General features: G+C 41.7%; 4 protein-coding genes across 5 annotated transcripts; 3 read left to right on the forward strand and 1 right to left on the reverse strand.

The window, feature by feature from the left end:
* Positions 1-692: 692 nt before the first annotated feature.
* mafbb (v-maf avian musculoaponeurotic fibrosarcoma oncogene homolog Bb) lies at positions 693-2,569 on the reverse strand. Its single transcript, XM_073468388.1, has one exon. It carries the CDS (start codon positions 2,228-2,230, stop codon positions 1,250-1,252), a length of 981 nt encoding a protein of 326 aa, XP_073324489.1. The 5' UTR covers positions 2,231-2,569; the 3' UTR covers positions 693-1,249.
* A 3,560-nt stretch (positions 2,570-6,129) lies between these two features.
* LOC140998811 (DEP domain-containing mTOR-interacting protein) lies at positions 6,130-9,022 on the forward strand. The gene is made up of 9 exons (XM_073469198.1): positions 6,130-6,212; positions 6,677-6,855; positions 6,978-7,101; positions 7,341-7,519; positions 7,717-7,929; positions 8,016-8,150; positions 8,280-8,350; positions 8,697-8,801; positions 8,897-9,022. The coding sequence occupies exons 1-9, from the start codon at positions 6,130-6,132 to the stop codon at positions 9,020-9,022; spliced, it is 1,215 nt and encodes a 404-aa protein (XP_073325299.1).
* A 325-nt stretch (positions 9,023-9,347) lies between these two features.
* Positions 9,348-13,699, forward strand: adnpa (activity-dependent neuroprotector homeobox a). Of its 2 annotated transcripts, none has more exons than XM_073469265.1 (4): positions 9,348-9,702; positions 10,279-10,388; positions 10,693-10,785; positions 10,881-13,699. In XM_073469265.1, exons 2-4 carry the CDS (start codon positions 10,281-10,283, stop codon positions 13,224-13,226), a joined length of 2,547 nt encoding a protein of 848 aa, XP_073325366.1. In that variant the 5' UTR covers positions 9,348-9,702; positions 10,279-10,280; the 3' UTR covers positions 13,227-13,699. The 2 variants fall into 2 exon arrangements, with proteins under 2 accessions (XP_073325366.1, XP_073325367.1); XM_073469266.1 differs by having other exon boundaries at positions 9,348-9,659.
* Positions 13,700-14,245: 546 nt separating this feature from the next.
* LOC140998387 (bcl-2-like protein 1) lies at positions 14,246-17,868 on the forward strand. Its single transcript, XM_073468661.1, has 3 exons — positions 14,246-14,371; positions 15,009-15,606; positions 17,222-17,868. The coding sequence occupies exons 2-3, from the start codon at positions 15,100-15,102 to the stop codon at positions 17,360-17,362; spliced, it is 648 nt and encodes a 215-aa protein (XP_073324762.1). The 5' UTR covers positions 14,246-14,371; positions 15,009-15,099; the 3' UTR covers positions 17,363-17,868.
* Positions 17,869-20,024: the final 2,156 nt, after the last annotated feature.

The raw sequence follows: 20,024 nt of genomic DNA on the forward strand, positions 1-20,024 counted from the left end.
AAATGACATGACTTTCTTGAAACTTGCAGTTTGAGTTTATAAGGATTTTAAATTTTTATAAGGTCATAGTATAATTTTAGGGCAGAATTTATGGTGGAGACATGTGCTTCTAGTCTCAGTAACTACACTGGACACAATTTACTTTCTTATTTGTACATGCTATATTTGGGCTGCAACTAAAGATTTATTATTTTATTTTGTTCTAGATGAATGGTTTAGTGTGTAAAATGTAATGTAATCACAATTTCCGAGGGCCCAAAGTGACATCTTCAAATTGCTTCTTTTTTCCAACCAAATGTCCAAAACCCAAAAACTCTTCATTTACTGTCATGGATGACGAAGAAAAGCAGCAAATCCTCACATCTAAGAAGCTGAAAGCAGCAAATGTTTGACATTTCTGCCTGATTAATTTACTTATAGTTGCAGCTCAGTATATACTGAAAGACGTCAATGCGATAATTTTATGCCGCGTGTGCACAGATGTTACGTTGGATGCATCCTCTTTTATGGATTCAGAAATGTAAAATATGCTCTTTGTATATTGTGAGTATGATTATTTAAAAAATGTTGGAATAGTGGAATAATTATGACAAATTACAATCCAGTGATGAAATGGATAATTGTGCATGTGAGGTAAGTGTTTCTCAGTCGTAATGTAATTCCATCAGCAGATGAGACACGGTTTTAAAAAGTCACAATAGGTTTATTGATCCATAGTAAATGAAAAACATAGTAGATGAAAAACAATTTGCATAATTATATATATTATCTTAAAAAGAAAAAGCAAATGAGGAACACATCTGTCCAGCAGAATCAGCTTCATAAAAATAATAGAAATGTCATTTCTAGCATCATTCTTCTTCTCAGCATGTTTTCTATTTTAAGGAAGCGTGAACACAAAATATCATTTGAGCTACAAAAACTAAGCAAAGCAAAACAAATCACCAAAATGAAGATTGAGCAGTAACTGTAGCAGAAGGATTACAGCTGTATATTCATAATAAAAAGGGAATATTCTCTGATTTCAAGTATCTCCTGTATAAAATAAACACATCTCATACATGTCCTGCATGCATGCATTGTAATTTTTCCATTCATAACTTGTTGCCTAGTTGTATCTATTACAATTATTTGAGTGAAGTCCATCGTTAATTAGAACTTGGTTGAATCCACGGGACTGTTTGTTAAGGAGCTGTCATCATAATGCCTCCACATGGAAAACCACCAGCTCTGCAGGAAATTAACAAACTCACATTAAATACTCTGGTGAGGAGGGATTGTCACTGGTGGACCCAGTTTCGTGGTAACAGTTTGCACCGGACAGTTTCTCGCATTTGAGTTTGTACGCATCCCTCTCCCGGGCCAGTCTGTTGAGTTCATGTTTCAGCTGCTCCACCTGTGACACCAGGCTCGTCTTCTCGTGCTCCAAAATGTGTTTCTGCTGGACGCGCTTGTGACGGCAGGACTGTGCGTAACCCCTGTTTTTCAGGGTCCGGCGCTTCTGCTTCAGACGCATCACCTCGTCCTTGCTGAGGCCTCGGAGGAGCCGGTTGAGCTCCCTGACGGACATGGACACCAGCTGGTCGTCTGAGAAGTGGGAATCGGCGTTGGATCGCCTGTCGTGGCGGCTGTGCTGCTGCTGGAGGTGGTGGTGCGCACCGAGGACCTGCTGGTCGTCCGGAGACTCCGGGGACTCGCACCCCATGTCATCTTTTAGATAAGGGTCTTGGCAGTGACTGCTGGGGATGCCTTGCATGTCGGGGTGACCCGGGAGACCCGGGTAGTGCTGGACAGGCTCGCCCAGGTGGCCGTACCCGTCGTACTCAGCTTGGAAAGGTGGCTGATGGTGGCTGTGGGGCGCAGATGGGTGTCCCTGCTGCGCCGTGGCGCCGATTAGGGCCTCCATCGCGTCCTCGGGTGTCAGACCAAAAGCTTGAGGGTACATTTGCTGAGGGTAACCCCCGTTGTTGGGTATCCAGAACTGGTCGGGGTTATTTCTCTGCTCGTTTGGGTTCAGGTTTGGCGATGACGGGACTGAGTTGCAAGGTGTGCTGCCAGGGGTGGAGGAGACGGAGTCTGGTCTCTGGAGCTGGCTGCATGGCCCGATGAAGGAGCGGTCTATCCCCTGCATCGCCTCCTTCTTGACGCCGAACTTCATCAGGTCGAAGTCGCTGACGAAATCCATGGTGCTTTTCTGCAGTCCCAAATGTGAATGCGCCTCAGCGGTCATATTAAATAACAAGCTAGTCTCTCCAAATATCCACAGCTAGTTCATGCAGTCAGTGACAGCGCGCTTACTTCAGAAAAAAATAGTAATTCCAAACTTTGAATTCAGCTCAGAAGGAAAAAAACATGCGTGCGTAAAAGCCTCCCACCTTCTCAAACTCGGTGCGAACTGCTTGTTCTTCACCGCGCAGCCTGTTTGGCTTCAGCAGCCTCACACTGAAAGTCCACAGATGCCAGCGGGCTGGACGCACCTCTGCCTGTTCAGGAGAAGCGCACTTTCTTCATAAAGCTGCATTGGCATGATGTCACGCCTTCCGGACTACACCTCCACGCTGCTCTCCAATGAAAACACGCGCAAGAGGGCCATTTGCATAAAAGCTGCTACGAGTGTGTCCCCACGAGCTGTTCGTGACGATCATTTGACCAAAACCTATAAATGCACAGCAGCAGCACATTATCATCTGCAGTATGTTCTTATTTGACCCTCCATTTTACATTCAGGCCTCTTTATCCCACAGTGCTGTTAGAATGACTACAGTCAAACACACACACATACACATACACACACACACTTGTATAAAACTACTTTTAATATTTTCAAACAGATTCACTAGGTATATGGGAACATTGTTTGCTCACTCCAAATAGCACAAACAATATTATTATGAATTAAGTACAGTAAGAATGTATCTTTCAGCCTTAATTTGATTTATATATTTATGTCTCAATTTGTAGTGATTTCGACATGTCGTCATAACCACCTAATTTAATTTAAACAATAAAAAAGAGGCTGCAGACAAATTGTTTGACACCATTTTTGTTGCTGTGTCCCTTGTGTGTTAGTCCACAGGAGAATACTGACATCTTGTGGCTGTTGTTCTACACTGCACGACATCCACTCAGCTCTGAAAGCTTGAACCATCACAGGCCTTCATGAGTGCAAGAAAGTGCACAAAGTAAGTGTTTGATTATAAGCAGAACATTCATGTTGTACAATCAGGTCAGATGAAAACATTTTAGAAATCATCATATCACATGACCCAACTCCAATGATTTTTTGTGTTTTGTTGTTCTGTTTTTGAATAAGTTACAGTGCTATGAATTCTGGGTTACTCTCACAGTCTGTAGGACTGTGCTCATACTAAACACTGATCCAAGATGGTGCTGGAGATGGCGACCTCTGTGCCGCACTCTCCCCTACTTTCTGTTTTCATTTATTTGGTGCATCCTTGTTCCTAGCTCTATGTCTATTTTCTGTCTAAGCACACAGAGCAATGTCAAATCAGAGTAAACTTTCTTGTACATGTACACACACTTGACCAATAAAGCAAATTCTGGTTCTGAACATCTCAAGGGGAGCCTTCAGACTTTTACAGTAGGTTGGCTCTAAGCCCCAGCAGCCAGAGAAGTGGCTGAAAGTTTTAACAAAGCCTCCCACCAGAAATCATGAGCCCCCTGACAACAGCTCATCTCTGAAACAACAAAAACCTCTGGCATGTTCCAGGATCTGCTGTCTGATTCAGGAATGTCACCCCTAGTGGTGTCCAGAGGTGACACAGGACTGCACAGGATATCGAAGGGTTAAGCGACGCTCGTGCCCTGAGCTGACCTTCTCAGGCAGCGCTTGCTCCAAAGATAGTGAGCACTTCGCTGACAAGATAGAGGACTGAAGCCAAAAGCAATAGAAAGTGCTGTCTGAGAACGCAGTGGCATTGTTTCAGTCCGTTTTAGTTGCTGGGAATAAAGGAAAAGAGGAGACAGTGTGACTGAGTGAGGATGGCTCAGGGACACATGTTGGGATTCATGCCAGCAGGGCAGGGTCACACTATGTGCTATAACTTATGCTAATGATAGGATGCTAACAGCTTAAGTGCACATCACCAGCAGGGACTAGGATCATATTTCATCACAAAAACACATGTAGTAAAACAGTCATACCTCCTAAATGTACATTTATATTTATACACACAAGAACAATCAATAATAATCATGATATGTTTACAGCTCTTGGAAACAAGGACTCACTTATTTGCACCCATTAGACAGATACGGATATGAATTTGATATCAACCTCCCTACAAGCTCCAGCAATCACATAGCTACTTTATAGGTGGCTAAGGCTGCAGATAGTTGGGGTATAGATCTGCCAATTCTATTAAAGTAGGGAGGATTTATATGTTGCTGAGAGGCTGGAAGCACGGATGCTCTCACATCCTGAGGCCCACTTGACACTATCTGTGTTGCCATCGATTACGACAATGCAGAAAGCTCATACAGTATAAAAAAACACATATAACAAAAGACTAGCACGGTCACTAGCATGTTTTGCTGTTGCCAGACGAGGATATGACGCGCTAACAGGCTGATTGTCACATTCACAGACAACCCAAATAATCCTGAGTTTCATCTATTTATTATTTTAAACTTTCTTGAAAATGATTGCAAAATGCTTCTTCAGTGCTACTTTTGGTACAGAATTTGACACTCAAATGAACAAACCATTCAGAAGCAGTCGGAAAACACAGCCTGGATCACAACATCCTGTAGCTGGCTGATTAGCACCATGAAGGCAATTAGCAAAGGGTAATCATGTGGGCATCAACAGTCATTTGTTTGTTTCTCTCAATATCCTTTAAAACTGTGACTGCTGGATAACAGGAGGCAAACATGTGCTGTGTGCTGTCACAACAGGCAAGAAGAAAACCAGTGTTAGATTCAGCCTTAAAGGAAAAGTTCACCCAAAAACGAAAATTCAGTCATCATCTACTCACTCTCCTGCGGATGGGAAGTCGGATGAAGTTTCATAGTCCACAAAACATTTCTGGAGCTTCACAGCAAAACAGGGTTGCAGCATTCTTCTAAACGACTGAAAGCGATGAAGGCTTCTTGTTTTAATATGTAAAAAAACAACAGCGGTGTAATCCAAGTCTCCGGAAGCCCTGAGATCGCAAATTGCTTTGAAAAGAAATTATTTACACCCTTGCAGTTCATGCACCCACGTCAGACGGAGTGAACGCTAACGCCTCTAGATCAACAACAGTGAAGATTTCAGCTTTTAAAAGGGTGTAAACATATTTCTTTACATTTGAAAACACGTCCCCACATGCTTCAGTTGCTTAAGAGAATGCTGAAACGCTGTTTCAAAATGAAATGTTTTGTGGACTACGAAACTTCATCTGACTTTCCATCGGCATGGGGGTGAGTAGATGATGACTGAATTATCATTTTTAGGTGAACTTATTCTTTAAAAAAGGAAAGAGAGTTTATACTACTTAAGAATTCTAGAAAATCCATTGATATACAGTAGCTCTTGCTGTTTCCAGGATGCAGTGATTTGAATTCCCCCTTTCTTTCTTCAAAATGGATATCAGAAAATCACCTTTGTCCTTAAAACAGATATGATGAACACATGGAGACACTGTCACCTGCAGACTCTGACACTTTGAACTGGCCAATGCTAAGATCTAGGTGCAGTGGTTGAGGTATCTCACTAACAAGTATGTCAGGACACAACAACTGTTTTTGTTTTAAAATGTAATTATTAGCATTACTACTGTTATTATTTATATATTTTATTTTACCTCCTTGTTCCGTTGTTGCCTCTGTTCTGTATTATTCAGTTTGTAGTGGGTATTAAGCTGTACTGTTCTTGCATATTTGAAAACTATTACAAAGAAGGAAAACATGAATTTCAACACTGAACAGTTTTCTTTGGACGGATGCCTCCGGCCTGTGGCATCCTGACAGAAATGTACCATGTCTTTCTCTCTCTCTCTTGCTGTATACACAACATCTTTCCCACATGGCAGTGGAGCTCTGTGTGTTTCAGCTGCTATTTTGTAAACACAAAGGGCCATAACTAACAGTTAGCTTCACTTACTTTCTAGTCCACAGATAACAAACATGGAGCGAACAAGTAGCATTAGGAGAAAAGCCATGGCCAGACAACACAAAGGAGAAGTCATGATTGCCGGAGAACAACTCAGGTATGAGAGGGAGAGGGAGAAACATGATGGTCTCATGGTCAGGTTTTTAGGAAATTTGAGTTTAAAGGTTAAATATATGTGGCTGATTTTAAGTTTTGAGTTCAGGATTAGGGTTTCAAAGGCAGGTGATTTTCACAGTCTGATAACCATCTCTGTAAATATCACGGTTTCATCATATCACTGTATTTCACAATCATTATTGTTGTTGTTATCAGTTGCAGTGACCTTAAAGGAATGATGAGTCGGATTTCTTTCACAAAATATCATCCTGACAGCCATGAAACTTGATATAGCTTGAAATATTATCTTTAAAATTACACTCATACGGTAGAATTCAACACTGTAGATAAGCAAATGTACTCAGTATGATAACCGTCAGTTTTCATACCATGGCATACCTTGAAAACGACATGTATCGCTGCAACCCTTTTTGGCATTGCGGCTAATCTGAATTAAATTTGAAGGTTGAGGCTTCATGACGGGAAACTGATCAAGGACAGACGCTACCACCTGCGAACCTATCCCAACTGCTTCGTGGCACAGGAACTTATAGACTGGCTCGTGAGCCATAAGGAAGCTCCAGATCGAGCAACTGCTGCCTGCCTTGTGCAGCACCTCATGGATCACGACATCATCCACCACGGTAAGAAGGAAGGAACAGCACAAGCTTCAGCAAGGGCATATTGAAAAAAAAGGATTGTAGCTTTATTAAGAGATTCACTAATTTTAAAAAGTTATTTGAAACTGTATGTTGCCTTTTCTCAGTCTGTGATAAGAGGCCAGTGTTCAAGGATGCCAAACTGCTGTACCGTTTCCGCAAAGATGATGGCACATTTCCCTTCAGTACAGAGGTGAAAATCTTCATGCGAGGACAACGACTTTATGAACAGTAAGAGCTGCAGTTTGTCTTTGTGCTGTGATTCTGTGGTTTGAACAGCTAACCTTGAAGTGCAATGTCAATCACAGTCATGATCACACACACTAATATGATTAAGATAGGACGGGGTTACAGTTTCACACAAAGCAGCAAATATATACTGTATGTATTGGTCATTTGAAGAAATGCTGCTTTCAGTATTTTTCAGAAGTAATTTGCATGTTATGAAGCATTTGATTTGTGTTCTTCAGTCTCATAGCAGACAAGAACTCCATCCTGCAGCTGAGAGAGGAGCACGGTGTTGCATTTCAGCGCTCCTTTCCTGGCTGCCAGTTGATTGACTGGCTCCTTCAGAACGCAGAGGCAGAGAGCCGGCGTCGGGGACTGGAGCTGTGCCGCGCATTGCAGGAGCATGGCATCATTCAGCACGGTGAGGAGCGTCCTCATATGCCCTTTGATGTATGGCAACAGCAATGAGTTTTCTGTCAGTGGCTGCAAGCAGTGGGTGGCCAGCTGGGACTTTTGCAATCTGAAGCAAATATACTCATCAACCTCTTTGTGAAACATCCCATTAATCTGAAACCTGTTGTTTTGTGCTCTTTTGCTCTCTTACACTCCCATCACTAGTGGCAAAGAAACATGACTTCTTTGACAGTGGACTGCTCTATCGGTTCTGCATCAATTTCCGCCGCCGCCGCCGTCTATCTGAGCTTTTAAATGAAAGTGAACAGGACGAAGACGAAGGTGTGGCAGTGTCGACACCCGAGGACAACCATCCTGAAAGTCCATTTGTTCTGCGCAAAAGACGACCTCAGGGGGGCAACAGTGCTTTCCAGTCTGGTAAAAAAAAAAATCTCTGGGCTTTATACACTTTGTTTTGGACGCTGATTAATCGCATGATAATTTCACTACTAATTTATAAACAGTGGAGTCGAGTAAAGACCTGAAACAGGTTACCAGTGGGCGTCGAGGCAGCTTGAATTCCCTTCAGCTTCACTCAGCTGGATTCCCACCTCTTGTCCAGTCTTCAACTTCAGTGGTGAGATGCAATCCTAAATCAGGCAAGTGTGTGATTAATATTCATGGGAAAAGTGTTTCAAAATGTCTTTGAAGCATTTGGCGTTCTGAGGCCTGCTTGTGTTTCATTGTCCCACACTGGGAAATGTTGAAATCTTTTCATAATTTTACAGTCCTTAGAAGAACTTTTACATGTGAAGAGTTACTGGCACCTGGTGCACCCTTCATCAAGAAAGTGTTGACGGTGAGTTACTGCAAAACCATGGCTATTGTAGAGCTAATCACACTGGTGTCATCTCTAGGATTTGACAGCATTAATCAAGTATAACCTGGACAACATCCCCCCCAAAGTCTTACAGTGGATGACTGAAGTATGGGACAAAACTTAAATACTCCTTTAGATTGGGATCTTACCTGAGCTTGTGCCTACAGGTCTGTTATAAAGGAGTGACACATTTAGGCCGTTTCATACTTCATATGAGAACAAAGACATTATTGGAGAGGTTTTTCCATGTGGACTAATGATGTTGTATTTGACCAAATCATTTCTACAGAATGTGTAATTTACCTCACCCATCCGACCACCACAGGTGATAGGAGATGCCCTGGGCTGGGGCTTTGTTGTCAGAGGCGTGGCTCCCTGCTATGTGCAGGCTGTTGACCCTGGAAGCCCCGCAGCAGCTGCTGGAGTTAAGGTTAGATAATATGTTACACACACGGCACTGAAAGTCAAGATGCTATTTTTTAACTATTAATCTGAATTAAAACCCATGTGCCTCCTGTTCCTTAGGTGCGGCAGTTTGTGTGCCAGGTGAATGGAACGTGTGTTCTCTACCTGGACCACAGGACGGTCTCCAGACTGGTGTTGACAGGAACCCGCATTGTTGTACTGGAAGTAATGGAACCACTGGAATGACAACAGCAATAAAACTGTCTTTAATTATGTCAAGCTCTTGTTTTTAAATATTAGTATATAATCTGTCCTCAATTGTTCTCTAGTATGTGCTCGTTTGTGGGAATCAGTCAATGAAAAAGCATAAGTAGGCTAGATAACAAAGGGTGTGTGTGGTATTTTCATGAACCTAAATAAATAAATGTTAGCTTTTTATGACTGAAAATAAAAAAATATATTAATACGACCACAATTAATACTAACTTTTGGCCATCCAGCCATTCCCCAGCTCCCTGATACGACTTCCGTTGTTCGGTCGCCGCCATTTTGGATCGAGAGTTGGCTCACTTGTAAAAGATAACATTAGCGAACACTGGCCTGACCACCGGTGAAAGTACAAGAATTGCTCAGAGGACACTGGCTGGTCCTGGCACTCATTATCTTTGGAGTATACTGTTTTAATGAGATGTGCACCACTTTGTCCTGCCATTCGTTCTTCCAGCCAGTTAGCAGCTGCAGCAAAGCAGATGTGACAGCTAACTAGCTAGCTCAGTTAGCTAGCTGTGTTGGAGCATCAGCACCGGCTTTGAGGAGAGCGAACATCACCATCAGTCTGCACGCCCCGACCAGCCAGCCAACTTCTTTGTTCGCCTTTTATATGGTGAGGCAACCAGTGTAAAGCTATTCTCCAGACTCATCATACGGTGAGTAAAACGCATCGCTTGATAGTCAGTGCAAATGAAGAAATAAATAACGCTAACCGGCTATGCAGCGCTAGCTTTGATGCTAAGTACAGTAGGTGACCAAGCCTGCAAAAGCGGGCAACGCAGCTAATGTTGGCTAACACATCAACGCTAGCACACAGAGCTAACAACATGTCCTGTAAATCGCTGATCCCCGAAATCGGTGGACACAGCGGAGCAAGAAAGGTCACAGATATGTTTCAGTCTCAGTATTTGTGGTCGAACCAGCACTTAGTCAGGAATGAAAGCTAACTTGCAGCATGGCTACTGAAAAGGCATGTCCGCTGACAACAGTACCGTTACTGGGCCCCCGAAGAAACAGATGTCTTGAACAGATAATGATATCCTGTCATCATAAGTAAATATGTTGACTGTGTGTTATTGAATGGAAATGTGCTGAAGGGGCGTGCCGTCTCTTGTGATGTTTGTGATTATTGATTAGCTACTTACAACATCATATTGAAGAATTGAGTGGCTGTGATTTTCCTTATTAATCATGACAAACTAATAAGCACTTCATCTTCTGTTTGTCCGTAGAGATGTATCAGCTCCCAGTGAACAACCTTACAAGAATCAGGAGAGCGAGGAAACAAGTGAAAAAGGCACTTGGAGACATTGGACTGGAGTTCTGCAAAGAGGCAGCAGAGGTGAGTGGGATTCTGTTGCATGTGAGTAGAAAGTCATAATTTAATCAACAAACTTAACTTGCAGATGATTGTCATTCATGTTTCAAAATGTAATTGTAAGTGTGAAGTTATTACAATATAATTATATGATTTTATCTCAAATGTGAAGAAAATATCAACTTGATTCTCTGTCAGCTCAGGAGAATAAGTCTAAAGCTAGTGTGACATTTTATATACACATCACTGTAAAAAATATATTTTACTGTATATTATAACATTTTATATAAGAATATATTTGTCTTAATCTTTCCGATTCCCTCCACAGGAATTCAAAGACTTTTGCCCCAATGATCAATTTGTAAAGGGCACTCTTTGCCTTGACATCTGCGGGTGGGACCCATCATACTCTAAAACACAGGTAAATCTGACTACACTGTTCAAGGCCTTTTCAACTGCTTATGCACAAATCACATTTGTCTTAATCCCATTGTTTTCTCCCATGATGTCTTTTAGGAATACCGATCGAAGCCATTTTGCTGCACAGAGTGCCCCTTTTCTTCCAAATACTACTCAGGCTACAAGAATCACTTCCGCAATGTGCACAGGAAAATCTTTGACAGCAAAATTTTGCTCAACTGTCCGTACTGCACATTCACTGCAAGCAAGAGAACTCTGGAGACGCATGTTAAAATATTCCACATGCCCAAATCAGCACGGCAGAACTATGGAAACTCACAGGGAATTGCACTGGGAAAGAATGACAAAACCTATCTTGATAGAGCCAGACAGGGAAATGGTGTGGAGAAAGCAATGTACTTTTGTAAAAAGTGCACGTTCCGGGACTCTCTCTACAACGTTGTGAGAAGGCACATCTACAGGGAACATTTTCAGCACATTGTCTCACCATATCTTGGTATGGTTTCTGAATCATTGGTCAAAAATGGTGCTAATTCTGTCAATGGCAACAACATCCTATGTAAACGCTGCCAGTTCTCCACTCGTAGCTACGAGGCTCTAGTACAGCATGTTATAGAGTACCATGAGCGCATTGGTGCGCAGGTGACCACCATGATTGGACATGCTAATATTATTGTCTCAAGACCCCAGCCCTTACCAGATGTGTCTCAGAAAGCACCTGTGATCGTCAGCAGGGGGCTTACACATAGAGCTGACCCAATACCACAACCAGTAATCGGCTATTTAAAGCCAGTGGGCCCTGTTGTAAAAAATCAGTCTTCCATTGCAGCCAGTAAGGTGCGTGTCGCAGTTCCTGGCAACCCTATTGTGGCTGAAAATAATTCAGCAGGTGTAAACACAGCACAGACACAGAAGTGGAAGATATGTACAGTTTGCAATGAGCTTTTTCCTGAAACCCTTTATAATGCTCATTTTGAGAACGCACACAAGGCAAAGAAAGTGTGGGCTCTGGCCAAGTACATCATGAAAATCCACAACTTCACCAGCAAGTGTTTGCTTTGCAACCGCTATTTGCCCAGCGACACGCTGCTTAACCACATGCTAATCCACGGGCTCACCTGTCCACAGTGCCACTCTGCTTTCCACAATGTTGAGAAAATCATGGAGCACACGACTCAGGCTCATCCCGATGACTTCGTTGGCCCCCCAGGTGCATCACCTCTGACCTTTGATCTCACCATCAAACAAGAGAAGTCCAGTAACGTACAGCTTGTCGTTCTCACTTTTAACATGAAGGAGTCCATCAATGGTCAGGATCAGTCTGCACCTGCTCAGAATCCTGCTCCACCGCTGGTCAAAGTTAGCGCTCCCAGAATGATTGAGAAGAAGACTGACCCACTTGCTGGTAGAAGTTTCCCTGCAGTTACTCACAAGAGTGAGGTTGGAAAGACTCTGTGTCCGCTGTGCTTCACCATCCTCAAAGGTCCCATCTCCGAAGCTTTGGCCATGCATCTGAGGGAGCGACACCAAGTGCTCCAGACAATGCATCCTGTAGAAAAAAAGATGACATACAAGTGCATTCATTGCTTGGGGGTGTACACCAGTAACATGGTGGCCTCCACAATCACGCTGCATCTTGTACAGTGCAGGGCAGTTGGTAGGACCCAGGCAAGCCAAGGCTTCAAGTCTGCCTTGACTCTCAACTCGTCCGGTGCTGGCTTCCTCAAGAGACAGCCACCACCACAGGCCATGACCAACCCTAAGAAATTAAAACTGAGCAAGGAGTCAAAGATTTCCACCACAGCTGTTGGAAATCAGTTTGGATCTGATGGCCTTGCTCTGGATCCTAGAAGCTACGAACACAAGACGTATGAGGCCAGGAAGAATTTCCTTACGGCCTACTTCAACCGGCGACCATACCTTACTCCTCAGGAAGAGGAAAGGCTGTCTGCAAGTCTGTGGCTGTGGAAATCTGACATTTCTAGTCACTTTGCAACCAAGAGAAGGACGTGTGAGAAACTATGTGAGACCAAGAAGTTGTCTGTGCTGCTTGGCTTCGACATGCATGCAGTCAGGAAAGTTAAGCACGACTTAATATTTGAGGAGAGCAAGTTAGACGGCACCTCAGTGGGGAGACCTGGAGGCCTCAAGTTTGGTACTCCAACCACAGACCAAAACAGGCAGTGTGAGACTCTAAACTGTACCTTAAAACTCAGCACATGCACAGAGACCATTTCCATTGACTCAGACAGTGAACCAGAAATAGAAGAGGGACCTACTGAGAATGGAAATGTTGACACGAACCAACAAGAGAATGTTTTATCCCAGGAGCCGGTAATCCTGACAGAGGAGACAGAACCTGTGAACATTGACGACTCCCCTAGAGAGCAGGAGAGCGCTTTGCAAGATGGGGAAGCAAATGCTGGGACGACATCCTGTTAGTGTCCCTGCTTAGCAGTGTGCCTTGGTTGAGTAACAGTTCAGTTTTAAAGAAGTGTATAAAATTAAGACGACAAAGAAAACAAAACAGGTCGACAGACCATTACAAACCTCGAAAATTTGGCGTGAGTCATGAAAACTCTTCAACTCCAGATGTTACCAGTGTTGGAAAGAAGGACAAACAGTTACACTATAGTGCATAAGTATATGGCATATGTAAGTGACATTGTATATATTTTAGCCATTGTTCTTTGTTAGGATCTTCATACAATCTGTGTTATTCACCTTTCAGCTGTCACAAGATTTATGAAATGATTATGCCAACTTCCCTACTTGCATAGTTTTGTTATCTCAACTGTGACAATGCTGTATCATACTGTTATTTCACATTTAGAAAGTGTAGGATATGCTAATTGCTTATGTACACGTTTTAATAAATATGTTTGTTTAATAAAATCATTTGCAGTTCTTTCCTACACCAGTCTGTGATAATTATGTGTTATATCAATATCTAATTGATCCCTAAATTTCTACAGGACAGGAAACGAAGATAAGCCTCAGTCTCACTTTTAGTTGGATGACTATTTACAGCAAGCACATAGAGGAAGTAAAATAAATAAAGTAAAAGTAAATGTTAAGTGGACTGAACATTTTCACATTGAGCCTCTGTGTCTATTCATACAAAAATAAAAACAAGCTTTCATCATTTGCAAGTGGTAGGCTACATGAACAACAAAAAACACTGCAACTTTACAAGCTATGGGGTTAGCCTAAGTCAAATGAATATTCTAAACGCACAAACCTCACATCTTTAATCATGGTGCTTTACTGTTAAAATAAAACGACCAAGAACAGACTCGTGAATGTGGGATTTATCCACAACAAACGAGCTTTTACCAATGAGTTTGCTTTCATTTCACGGGCCCCTGAACTTCCGCCCTCCCTCGACGTTGATTGGTGCAGAGGCCGCAGGAGGCGGGACTTCTCGCTGGTACAGTAGCAGAATTGGCCAACCGCCAGCGTGCATCAGTGTTGAGGCCACAGAGTCTGCAGCTGCAAAAATGTCCATATTGTGTCTGTATTCACAACTACAGCTTTCTGTAACTCCTTAGCTGCACTCTTAAAGGGAAAACCAGCTTTTAGCAGTCGTGAGTATACCTGTCAATAATGATAATCTCATATTAGCCCCGTGGCTGTAGTTTGTAGTTTTTGATGCGTTTCCTACACACTGTTTATAAACAGCTAGTTAGCACCTGAAGCTAAAGCTGGTGGTATCTACGTTGTAGCCAGAGCTGTCAGCGGTGGCAGGTTGGCATCCTGACGCACATTATTGACTTGATATACATCGTAATTCATATATGTTACTGATTTTTTTTTATTGCTGAGCTTACAAAGCTGCTATTAAGCTAATGTGTGTTAGCTCCTGTTTATTTACGAATGTTTGCTCCAGGGTTAGTTTCCTGACCATCGCAGGTATCCATCAGTTTCCCATTTATTTCTGTACAGTAGGTTAAATCTATCATCAGCATGCTGAATCATGCAGCACACTTTTTACATAAAATCATTGTGTGCTAATACAGTGCAGATATATATACAAATCCGTCTCCAGTTAAACTGTGATGCAGACTTGATATTCACTGTGATGGATTACACTATATTACAGTATAGAGCCTCCTGATAGATTTGTATAGTCTGCAGAAGTGAATGTAAACCGATGGATGCTTAAACACAGCAGCATGTGATGCAAAATGTTTCTGAATGTCACTTTTCTCTGTGTTCTTCCAGGATGCTATTGTGACAGCTGAGAGGAATGGCACGAGAAACCACAGGGTTTGATTAGGCTGGCTGTGTGTTGGAGGTTCACAGTGTGTAAATAATGTCGTACAGTAACAGAGAGCTTGTGGAGTTCTTTATAAGCTACAAACTGTCTCAGAGGAACCATCCAACCTCCCTGCTGAGGCCAGAGGATGCTGGTGGAAGGACTGAGGCAGACAAGGCCAACCCAGCTGCCACAAACGGCCTGCTGGCCAACAGCAGCAACGGGGGCGACCAGCCAGGTGCTGACATAGAGGCTGTTAAAGCAGCTCTTCGGGACTCAGCTGAAGAGTTTGAACTGCTCTTCACACAAGCGTTTAGTGACCTCTCCACGCAGCTCGACATCACTCCTGACACAGCCTACCACAGCTTTAAGAGCGTGATGGACGAGGTGTTCAAGGACGGAGTCAACTGGGGACGTGTAGTGGGCCTGTTTGCTTTTGGCGGTGTGCTGTGTGTGGAATGCGTTGAGAAGGATACGAGCGAGCTGGTCTCCCGCATCGCAGACTGGATGACCATGTACCTGGATGAGCACATCAATCCGTGGATCGAGAGCCAAGGAGGATGGGTGAGTCAGCAGGGAGGAAGTAGACACGCAGCTTCATTTGTGGTTCTGTGACGATCAACATGTCGATCTGATACTGATCAGTATCTTCACCAAAACTCATCTGTTTTGCAGAATGGGTAATGACCATGACACGATTAAAACAATACAACTTCTTTGTCAGTGCTATTACAAAATTCTGTGCGGTGCTATAAGTTACAATCATTCACTTATGGCGGGCTGTGGAATCATGTTTTAATGCCACAGCTATCTCCAACCTCATGTTACTTTGTATAAAAGAGTCCCACACAGTGAGGTTAACAGATCACTACTACTGACCCCGCTATCGGCTCAGTAGTAGTGATTAGCAGATACCCTGAGTTAAGGTATTGTAATTATCTGGAGTGAAAAAAGTTGTATCATTGTATCCCTAACTGTATCAAAGATACTTCTGAATATCTAACATTTTTTGTGTATCAAACACTCACTGCCTGCAAAGGTGGCTCTGAAGAGTCTGTAGATTGAGTTTCACTGAGGAAATCAGCTGCACTGAGAAACTACTCAAAGTAAAGGCACAAAACTCAAAACATCTCTGAAAACTTCTCAAGCTACTCCTGTAGCATAGTGCACTTTGCTGCTGTTGAGCTATATTTGCATGCTAGATGAGACTATTTCTTACATCTTCAAAAAGGTACTGTAGTTTTGATATAATACATCATAGGATTTCTAAATATAACATTTGTTGTATTGAACTACTCCTTGTTCATATCTCAGTCATAATATGTTAGATAACAAATAAAATAATGTATAAGAAAAAAAAGAAAGAGAAATGTATGTACATTTATGCACGTACATTATATACAGGCATAAATACCCATATACTGTGTATACATGCATAATAGGACTGTCAACACAGTGGATTTTAACTAGATGATTATTGTGGCAAAACAAATTAATGATAACGATTTTACTGCAAAATCTACCACAATTTGAAAGAAATATGCTAGTAACAATCAGACCTATCTTCAACTTTGTTTACTCTGTGTTTTGTCTCTTTTTTTGACAAATAATTTACCCTCAAAATACAATTATAGGGAGGTGGAGGTAACCATAACTGTAAACAAAAAAAAGTGGACAAAAAGAACAATTACTATCAACTTCTCAATTACTAATAAAAAAGGAAACCAGATAAACTCATAAACAAAAGAGGCACAAGGCTGAATATCTTTGCTGGATTATTCACATGATATATTATCATATTATTATTAACATATCAATATTTCATTGTCTATATCACTGTTATCATGAATATTGTGATATTGCGACACCCCTAATGCATACATATCTATAGTCAGTAAAGATATATTAAGTACTACACTGATGACAAAATGCACACATGCAAAATGATTATCTAATATATTGTAGTTTTGTAGGAAGCCACTTTCATTACTATTTCCTTAAAGATATACAAACATTTATTTTTTACAAAAGTGTCAATACTTAGATTACTTAAACTACTGATGTCAGTGCAGTATTCCTTTAATGCGGATGGAAAGAAGCCAAGACATTGTCTAATTACAAAATTCCTCTCCCTCTCCCTCTTGTTTTTGTTTTTGTCTGAATCCATGTTTGATTCCAGGACTCCTTTGCTGAGGTTTTTGGGCGAGACGCAGCTGCAGAAGCGAGGAGATCTCGGGAGACTCTGAGTAGGTGGCTGCTGGTTGGAGTAGCGCTGCTAATGGGAGTTGTGCTCGGTGTCCTCATCGCTAAGAAACAGTGAAGGTGCTGCATCTCGTCCACCGCCGCACACCCTGTGTAATGCCAACAAAAAGAAAACTTAATAGTTGATGTTTACAAAAAAGCCCAGTCTGCTTGTGCACTGACAGATTGTGGATTGGCTGAAGCCGTTTGTGGGAGTATCCATAATATGTAGCTTGGTGAGCTGTTATACTTCTCACCCCGCTTTGTCCTGTGTCTTTTATTTTTTTAACACACAGCAGAGATTATCACTTGTTAAAGGGTGTTAACTCTTCAGACTGGAAGTGCTTTAAATGAACCTGATAAGCTAAAAGACAGTGAAACAGATTCAGCTGGTTTGATGAGACTGCCTGTTTTTTATTTTTCTCCTTTGTGCGTTATCCAAGGACCAAATTTTACTACTTACAAACTAAAAAGCTGACAGAGAATATAAGTAATATTTCCTTTTCACTGTGTAATGCTCAGCTCCTTCTGTTGGCTGTACTGGAGTTTTAGGCATGCTTCAAAAATAAATATATTTATGTTTTTCTTGTGTCTTTTTTATTGGTTTCTTTGCCAGTGAAAAAATACATTCACATCTGCAGTGCCAAGCTGAGTCGAACAAACTGTAATAAGGACCCACAGCACTGTCCCTGTTAGTTCCTTTGTTTTTACATCGAGAAAAGTACTAGTCTGGTCTCTCAGATTTATTGAGCAAATTCAAAGTCTTAGAATGAGGTGAAACGAAATGGCAATTCAGTTTGATCATCCGTCTATAAAAGTCCAACATCGTGAGCCCATAATGGCTCTTTTCAGGTACAGAGGAATCAGATTTACGTGTAATAACTATGACATTTTAATGGGAGCAGATGAAGTATTACGCATCCTTTGGGAGATGTAATGGATTATCAAGATCATCTATAACACTGATGCTTTATCTAATGGATCAATTTATATTGAGAACAGACAAGAAGAGCAATGCCTGCACACTGACTCCAAACTACAAATGTATGTTTTGATCCCAGTGAGAGCTGCAATTAGTCAAATAAATGATTAGTCAACTGAAAGAAAACTAATAATTGATTAATAGGTTCTATAATTTCTTTCTATCATAGCATTTGCTGGTTCCTGCTTCTTAAATGTAAATATTAGCTGCTTTTCTTTGTGGTTTATGATAATAAATGAGGAGATTTTGCGTTTTGAACTGCTGGTTCAATTTGAATTTGAAGACGTTAGAGCTCTGGGAAACTGTGATGAGATTGTCACAATTCTTTGACATTTAATAACTAAACAGTGATAATACATCAGATATATCAAGGATACCAATAGGATCTTAATTATATCAAATATATCTCAAATATTTGCGAGTCACATGAAGGGGGACATAGAGACATAATGGATATATTGAAAATATTATTTAACCAGGTGAGAGCCACTCATGTACTGTACGTCATACTCTTTATATACATGTATGTTATTGTTGAGACTATACAAGAAACTATGACCAAATATGTTTGAATTTACAGAATCTCAGTTTACAGGAAGTGTTTTATTTCATTGTCCTGGTTCAGTATCTTGGTATCGTGGTCTGAAGTGTAAAGTCTTCCTCAGATCATATTCAGTTCAGCTTCTTCATGATGTGCATCAGCAATGGACATGACAATATGAACGACACACATACACATAAATGCTGTTATCTCTGAACTGCAGTGTTCAGGGTTTTACATCCTGTGGCAGTTGGGGGTGGGGGGAACTGGAGCTGCAGTGTTTAGTTTGTACCTTTTGGGGGTGCTCATATACCACTTGTTTCAACAGGAGTGTATTATACATCAAGCCGTGGTAGGTGCTTTTAGTTAACAGTTCATTCTCGCTGTGGATGGAACCGTGTAGTTTTATCATGTGTTCTGTCAGTAAGAGATGCATCTGTTTCCTCCTTCAGGAACACAGAATCAAATAAGCCCAAGGATGGTTATAGTCTCCCAGACTGTCACTGATGAAACAACACATCATCAGATCACTTGTGATCTGTTAGTTTCCACCACAACTAATGACATAGTACAACTCATAATGCAGGATGAAACGGTCTGAGTGGGAAAAGTGGCAAGTTTCGAAGGGGTAAAAGAGAGAGAAGGCCACTAACGGATGGCTGTGTGAGCTGGCCTGTGGTTGCTAATCTATCCCCGGCATTTGTTACCATTTCCCCAGAGCAGAGCTGGCGGCTGCAGCAGATAAACAGAAGATAGAGACAGTTAAGGAAAAGAGTATAAATTATGGATGTGCCTGCCAAATCATCTTTCATGTCTTTTTTTTTTTTTTTTACTTATTATTTGTCTCATGTTTGTTTTCCTAATTCTGGTCATTCAGTCGAGGTACACATTGTGGATTTTAAAGGTTTGTCTTCTCTAGAGGGATTTATGGTAAACTTTAGGTAAATGGTTTCAAATAGAAAACACCATTGCTTCACTCTGTTTCACGGGCCATTGCATTCCCATCATCAAGGTGGAGGGTGAATCTAGAGAGTTTGGCCCAACAACGGTTGACTGCCACTGACATTAAGCTTTATTAAGAAGAGGCTATTTTAATTGCTCGATACATAACCCGGCCTAAATGCGTATAGTCAACATTTGTGCCTCACAGTTGGTTTATCCCCAAAACACTCAAGGGAGTGACCCTGTGTGTCCTGCAGTGTCACGAGTGGGTGGCGT

This window comes from Pagrus major, chromosome 6 (assembly GCF_040436345.1).
Source record: "Pagrus major chromosome 6, Pma_NU_1.0".
Lineage (NCBI taxonomy): Eukaryota > Metazoa > Chordata > Actinopteri > Spariformes > Sparidae > Pagrus > Pagrus major.